General features: G+C 49.8%; 1 protein-coding gene across 1 annotated transcript; it reads left to right on the forward strand.

Annotated features, from left to right (window-relative positions):
- The first annotated feature begins 552 nt into the window (after positions 1 to 552).
- Positions 553 to 7,243, forward strand: DUSP6 (dual specificity phosphatase 6). Its single transcript, XM_077339010.1, has 3 exons — positions 553 to 1,982; positions 3,209 to 3,646; positions 5,800 to 7,243. The coding sequence occupies exons 1-3, from the start codon at positions 1,574 to 1,576 to the stop codon at positions 6,105 to 6,107; spliced, it is 1,155 nt and encodes a 384-aa protein (XP_077195125.1). The 5' UTR covers positions 553 to 1,573; the 3' UTR covers positions 6,108 to 7,243.
- The last annotated feature ends 491 nt before the right edge of the window (positions 7,244 to 7,734 follow it).

Raw genomic sequence — 7,734 nt, forward strand, 5'->3', positions numbered from 1 at the left:
AGCTTCGTGGCGAAGGGCTCCGTTCGGCTGGCCGGCTTGGGCGCGCCCGGCGGGGCAGCCACAGAGGCGGCTGCTGCGTGGGAAATCCTTCGCTTAGAAGCCCGCCCTAGTCGGGCGGCAGGCCCCGGGCAACAATGGACAATCGCGCGCCAGCCGCCAGCTCTGCAAATGCCAAGCGGCGCGGAGCACGCAGGGCGGCCCACGCTCGGCACAAGGGCCAGGGCGCCTCTTCCTCCCCCCCCCCCCCCAACGCTGCTCGCCCGGAGGGCGGCCGAAGAGCCGCGGGGCCTCCCCGCGCCTGCCTTTCGAAGGTCATCGCACGCCAACAGGCGCTTCCGAGCCGAAGGGCCCGAACACGTGGCTCGGCCCGTGAGCCGGGGAGAATTGCGTTAGAGACGCACCACGGAAGCAGGGAACACACGGGCGCGCTCGTGCCACAGCCCGTCGTTTTACCCGGACGGGGGGGGGGGGGGAGTTGGGCCAGAAGGCACCTAACACTTGCAGAACGGATCCCCCGCCTCAGGAGAGGATTGCAGCTGTGCAGCCAAAGTAGGGAAAGGGATTGGCCGCAGGGGGGGGGGAAGGGAACTCCCTCCGAGCGCCACGTTAGAGCTCCAGCAGGAAATGCGCGCTTTTGTGGAGCCAGAGGGCGCCTTTTGTTCCTCCTCTAATTGGACCATTTGTTGTGTAATCGCTGGGCTGCTCCGCGTGAGCTGCAGCAGAAGGAAATTCGAGCCCCAGACCCGCTTCTCTGGCGGCTTTGCCTCCCCTCCCCGCCCTGCCTCCTTCCTCCCGCTGCGCTGCTGTTGCTGCTTGTTTGCACTCGGCTTATCCGGAGCGGAAATTCCTTTCCGTTTTTGTGAATGACAAACTCATTAACAATTCATCAACACAACCTGTTCCAGCCGGTCCGTCTCCACGGCAACAGCCTCTTCCGCGAGCGTTCATTGGCCGGCCCAGAGAATGTATCCATTGAGACGTTCCATGTTTGTATCCATTGAGGAACCGCCGGGCGGGGGGGTCAGCGTGTGGGGCTGATTAAAAGGGACATTGATCACATCAAGGGGACTTGGGAGGAAGGAGGAGGAAGACGGCGGCGGCGGCGGCGACGTGGAGGTGGGGGCGGGAAGCACGATGTGAGAAGCGGGCGCCGGGGCAGCCAGAAGTTGCACACAAGAGCGGCGGCCAGCAAGGACTGAGGGAAGGGCGCAGGGTCTCTCTCTGTCATGCCTTTCCTTCGGTTGTAAGCAGAGACATCCAAGCACGTTGGAGCGGATCTCATTCTCTCTGGTGCAGGACGGAGGGGGAAAGCCAGCGCTTGGGCTCGAGGGGCGATTAGAGGCATCCATTTGTGCATTCGTCGGCAGCACTATTAAGAGCCCGACCGCTCCCGGCTTGCAGGCGCACGAAGGGACCGAGCGGCCGTGGCTCATCAGCCTTCCCCTGCGGCTGTCGAGGGTGCATCGGGGCAAAGCCCGAGCGGACTGCGCTCTCGTTGCCCGTCGGGGTTCCCACTGCCCTTGTGAGCGGGGCGCTTTCCCGAGCCCCCGCCGGCCCCGCGCAGCCTTCCCTCATGCTAGATACGCTCAGGCCCCCCGCTCCCCCCTTCGTGTCGGACATGGCGATCAGCAAGACGGTGGCGTGGCTCAACGAGCAGCTGGAGCTGGGCGCCGAGCGCCTGCTGCTCATGGACTGTCGCCCGCAGGAGCTCTACGAGTCGTCGCACATCGAATCGGCCATCAGCGTGGCCCTGCCGGGCATCATGCTGCGCCGCCTGCAGAAGGGCAACTTGCCCCTGCGCGCCCTCTTCGCCAGCGGCGAGGAGGAGCGCGAGAAGTTCGCCCGGCGCTGCGGGACCGACACCGTCGTCCTCTACGACGAGAGCAGCAGCGACTGGAACGAGAACACGGCCGGCGACTCCGTCCTGGGCTTGCTGCTCAAGCGCCTGAAAGACGACGGCTGCAGGGCCTTCTATCTGGAAGGTGAGGGGTTAACGCGGCCAGACCGACAGGAGGCGAGGGAGGCGGCGGGTTCCCCGGGATCCCCCCCCCGCCCCCCATCGCCTAGGGAGCGTCTAGACTCCAGCCCCCTCCGTCTGGGCATCAGGCGTCCTCGCCCCCTATTGTAAGCATCGGAGCCTTGCCAGATGGCCTTGGGCTGGTCAAAGAAGCCGGGGAGGGAAACGTGCCTGAGACACCATGCAGACAGGCTTCCCTCTGGCTCTGGTGCGCGGGAGTGTCTCACCGAAGGATTGCCTCTCCTTCGGGGGCATGCAGGCTCCCCACTACTGTAAGCCCCGAGCCCCATTTCTGCCGATAGTATTCCAAGTATCTCTGATCTTTTCACACACACATACATACCAAGGCTCTATGTGTGTGTGTTTTGTGTTCGCGTGCACCAGCACGTGCAAGCTGGAGAGGAGAGAGATGAGGACTGCAGAGCTCCATTCAAACCTTTGGTCTCCTGCAGTCAAACAAGGCAGACTCTTGGAGATAAGTGTCCAGTTGTCAGATCAAAATGTCAGCAAGGAGCATTCTATGGAGCTGAGAAGGGTACTTACTGCCTATAGTATATCTGGAATAAAGGGAAGCCCTTTCAAGCAAGGGTTGGCCTTAAGGAGGGCTGATAATCTTGTGACCTTTCTTCTGCCTTTGTTTAGGATATCAGAGGCGCCAAGAGCCAACCCCTTGCTCAAAACAACACTCAAAGATGGGGAGGAGTGTGCCCATGATTTCCTTGGGATCTAACCTTGTAGCATGTTTTTTAAGACCTGAGGTTAGCAATACTGTGTCCTAGCTAGTGATGCCCCCAGGCATTTTTGTTCCTGGTGGAGAGCATCCAGATGGGATCACAGTTCTCCTTCCCAAGTGGGACCATTCCCTCCTGCTGCTGTTGGGTCAATTGTTATCAGGAAGCTTGCGTCCTTTCCAGCTGCAGAGAACTCTTCTTCCAAGGAAGAAAGTGTTTGAAGGGCATATTTTTATTTCACTATGTGTCCCCTATGTAGTTCTCATATTATCTCCTAGGTGTATTTTTAAAATTATAATGACACCCTTTCCTTCCAAAAAGGAGCCTGATCTTTATAGTCTTGTTGGACCTTTTTCCAGTTCTTCAGCTCCCAGGTAGACTGAAAAAGAAGCTCATATTATGTTCCCCTAATCAAACTTTTCTTCTGTGTGTGTTTCCTTTCTCCTCCCCCCCCCCCCAGGTGGTTTCAGCAAGTTCCAGGCAGAGTATGCCCTTCACTGTGAAACTAACTTGGACAGTTCGTGCAGCAGCAGCTCTCCCCCTTTGCCGGTCCTGGGCTTAGGAGGCCTCCGAATCAGCTCAGATTCCTCTTCAGACATTGAATCCGACATTGATCGCGATCCTAACAGTGCCACAGACTCTGACGGCAGCCCCCTGTCCAACAACCAGCCTTCTTTCCCGGTGGAGATCCTTCCTTACCTCTACCTGGGCTGTGCCAAGGATTCCACTAACTTGGATGTGTTAGAAGAGTTTGGCATTAAATATATCTTGAATGTCACCCCCAACCTGCCTAACCTCTTTGAGAATGCTGGCGAGTTCAAATACAAGCAGATCCCCATCTCTGACCACTGGAGCCAAAACTTGTCTCAGTTCTTTCCCGAGGCCATCTCTTTTATAGGTGAGCTGTAGATCAGAATAACTGTGGAATGAGTTCCTGCTGTGTTTTCGTATAGCCATTGTTGAGTCGCTTGCCATGTGTCTCACACTGCTAGATCTTGGTATGCAGCTTTAAAGCCCCCTGAGCTTCAAGAAGTGTGTTTATGGCTCCAGCCCCCTGAGCATCGCCATGCCCCTTTGCAGAATTTAAGCTTGTAAAATGATGTAACAATTTCATTCATTTATCTGTATTCTGAAACCATGCTTTATCAGATTATTGGAGGGCAAAGGTATCTTTTTAAAAAGCTATATGTGATCTGCAGGAAGAATATTTCCCCAGTTTAATACAGAAATAAGAAAAGCGCTTGTTCAGAGTAGAATTGGGTAAGAACAACAAGACAAAATGCCCTGTGGTCTGAACTGGCTTGATTTTTGTTCATGTTGTACAATACATCTAAGTCTTTTTATTTTTTTATTCATTTTCATCAGACTAGATCATCAGTATGAATAATTTGTAGATTGAGTTCTTGATCGATAATTTTTCTAGAACCCTCACAGAGTGGCAGCACTCAAATGCTTTCTCGTTTGCTCTCAAGTTCTTAAAATTCTAAGAGAGCATCTTTGAAAAGTGATGGGAAGTTATAAATCTAGAAATCTACTTCTGGTATCCCCTTGTGAAACGACTGGATCCTGCCCTTTCTCATTCAGGAGAGTCAGTGTGTCATCTGTCAGAATCCTGTGCTGTAATCTGATTGAGTGATCCTGGTAAGAGGGCAGAATGTAGGTAATCTGAACCCAGCAGGAAGAAATGTGGGCTGGAAGCCACAAAGAAACTAATCTCTAAGCATTATAATGCATTTCCTCTTACAAAGAAACCCATTTTCTAGCAATGTTGACATCCTGTTTCTCCTAATGGGCTGTCCCGGGTGACTTCCTCTTTTTCCTTTTCAACCAGCTGAATGCCTCCATTGTTCAGCTGTACAGCACAACAGGCGGAGGATAATTTAATAGACCTTTGCAATCTGCTCATCTCTATAAAAAGGTGACATTGTAGGGCTTCCCCCCCACACACACACACACACATACATGCTTCCTTTTTATGGCAAAGTATTTTAACTCCATATCCTCACAGGAAAAACTATTGCCCTTGTGAGCTGGGGGGTGGGGGGCTCCTGCCATCTGCTTTGGTGTCTGTCTGCTAGGGAAGGTGGCTGCCTATTCCTGCTCCTAACACCAGAAACAGCCTTTTCACCAACAACCACTTTTGCTACATGTGGGCCATTGGCTACTGTTCACAACGTGCACAATCTCACCATAGTGACTGTACCACTAGGCTTGATCTGTGGATCCTCCAGTGTCCCAAGATGGTTTGCTTCACATAGAAACTGGGATGTCAGGTAGAAGACTACTAGAATTTTTTTTCTCCTCAATACTTCGTTTTCTATGTGAATGTTCGCACTTGTGGTTTGAAATGGCATAGTCCTTCAAAGGCTGCCTCCTGGGTTTCTGCAGATAATGTAGCTCTTCTCTTACTCTGTAGATCTGGTCTGTTCAGGCACTTAACATGCTTGGCTGGATTAATCCATCACATTTCCCCCCCTCCCCCTTCCTCCCAGGATGTCAGGACGATGTGCCTGGTTTTCCCCATGGCCATTGCAACAACCCGGTGATATACGTTAGGCAGTGAGAGAATGATTGATTCAAGATCCCACAGTGAGTGAGCTATGAGACGAGTGGGGATTTGAACCTGGATCTCCTTGGTTTTAGTCCAGTGTACCCATTGTCCAACTACACTGAATCTTGAGGCCCTAGTTGAAGGGGTATGCCATGGGCTATTTTGTGTGGCTCGGGTCAAGTAAAAAATGGGGATAAATGTGGCCTGTCCCGTGAGGGTTCTTGAAAGCCAAACTAAGCAAAGCTGTGATGGTGCAGTGCAAAATCAAATTGAAATATTGGGTTGATACTCCCTGCCATGCATTTTCTATATTTTGTGGCCCCACTGGTAGATATCTGGGATTTGTCACTGTGTGGTCCTGGATAGATCATTGTCCTGAAACATGGCTTCTCTTATGTTCTTATATTTTTGGTTTCATCTCACATTTCGTAGATTGCAAGTGAGGCTGAAGAAACACTGTCATTTCATGCTCTTTTGTCTTTGTCCTTTTCTTTCCTTAGATGAAGCTCGGGGCAAAAATTGCGGGGTGTTAGTGCACTGCCTGGCAGGGATCAGTCGCTCAGTCACAGTGACAGTTGCATATCTCATGCAGAAGCTCAACCTGTCCATGAATGATGCCTATGACATTGTCAAGATGAAGAAATCCAACATCTCCCCCAACTTCAATTTCATGGGGCAGCTGCTAGACTTTGAGAGGACTCTGGGACTCAACAGCCCCTGTGACAACCGCGTGCCCAGCCAGCAACTGTATTTCACCACTCCTTCCAACCAAAATGTCTTCCAGGTGGACTCCCTGCAGTCCACGTGAACTCCAGCCAATCCCCACCTCTTCCAAGCATGGGTCATGTGATCATTCCTCAATGCTTCTTGTTGACAGCAGCAAAGAAGCCGCAGCTTTCTCTTGTGGGCCCTGCTATTGATCAGCGGCCACCTGTGTGCTTATAACAATAAAAAGGTTACTATGTTTGGAATCGGCTGTTGCAAGGGGAGGGAACTTTCTGTGTTCTCTGGAAAAACAAATGTAAAATAATTGCCTGTAGGTAGGCAGCAGATTTTGTTCCATGCACAAATACCCACCTATGCAGTGTGCTGGACTGCGGACTTCCAGACACAGGTAGGGGAGAATGGATGCCATGAGCACATGTCCTCTAATGAGACTCTGAGAAATGTATTACTTGCAGTTGTAATATACATTGTTGTCTTCAGTGAAGACTCTTTCTGTTTTTCTCCCTCCCTTTTTTGATTTAGAGGAGCCAAAGATAGAGGTTTTCAGCTCAATATATTTGGGATATTTGTTTGCCAAGAGCTTTGGAATGCTTGGCTTGATCAATGTAAATGTTTAATCCTGAATCTGTAAGCAACATCCATTTTTAAAGACACATGAGGTCACCCAAAAAGATGCCCGATTTCTTCGTTTCTGAAGTGCAGAGGATACACTTGTAACATGCTTAATTTTATCACTGAAATGTCAATTTGTTCCTTTAATGTCCATGCTTTTGAGGTTGGTCTGTTCATATTTTGTGAATGGATAAAGCCTATATTTTTATGTATTTTCTTTTCTTTTGGGAGGTGTGCCATCAATTTAGATTCTTCGCCTTACCTTTGTAAATAGCTTAGCTTTTGTTTTGGAAGAGATGTCTTCTAAGAGAATATTGTTTTTTTGTCCAATTTTTAAGAGACACACACAGATGTGCTAAATAGTGCATTACCTCTGTACAAATTCTTCAGGGAGCTTCACCTCAAATGCAATATTTTGCATTTATTTTTGTAAAAAAAAAACTGGAAGTGTGTGTGTGTGAGCATGTGTACCTGTGTGTATGCAAGAACTTCTTGCACACAGTTGTCAATAAGGGAGAGTCTAATTTGCCGGCGTAAAGTTGGGATTTTATTCTAAGAATGTAAGGTCATAAATTATTAATAAATAACTATTTTGGCTATTGAGAACTGGATGAGTTTAATTTTTTCTGCTTAAGGAACTGAATGAGTCTGGTTGAACATTTAATATTCAAATGGGGGAGAGGGGGTTGTATGAAATGATCTTGCAGTTTTTGATCTTCAAGTCTTTCAACCTAACCCAGAGAAGAAGAGCTGCATAGACAGGTAACCTTTTGCACCCATATCATTGATTGGTTCAGTAACTATAGGTTTAAGTTGGGTGTATCTCTGTGAAGGGGTCATCTGCCCACATTGCATATGCTTCCATAGGCATATTGAACCTCACATCTGAATGCATGCCATATTGAAATTAAAACTGGATGGATAACCCTAATCCAACTGCATGTCTTGCTCTCATGTAATGATCTCTGGAGAGAAATAATCTCATGCAGTCCATTTTCAATATGGTGTTAAAACTGGAATTACACTGCCAGACTGCAAGAGGACAGTGTCTGTCCTTGGGGGCTTGTTCACATTTGTGCTGTGAAGTCACATGGATC

Source organism: Paroedura picta, chromosome 5 (genome assembly GCF_049243985.1).
Source record: "Paroedura picta isolate Pp20150507F chromosome 5, Ppicta_v3.0, whole genome shotgun sequence".
NCBI lineage: Eukaryota > Metazoa > Chordata > Lepidosauria > Squamata > Gekkonidae > Paroedura > Paroedura picta.

Coding starts and splice junctions, on each gene's coding strand:
- DUSP6 (XM_077339010.1), top strand. CDS start 1,574: ATGCTAGATACGCTCAGGCCCCCCGCTCCCCCCTTCGTGTCGGACATG. Junction 1,983..3,208: donor CAGGGCCTTCTATCTGGAAG/GTGAGGGGTTAA, acceptor CCCCCCCCCCAG/GTGGTTTCAGCAAGTTCCAG. Junction 3,647..5,799: donor CGAGGCCATCTCTTTTATAG/GTGAGCTGTAGA, acceptor TTCTTTCCTTAG/ATGAAGCTCGGGGCAAAAAT.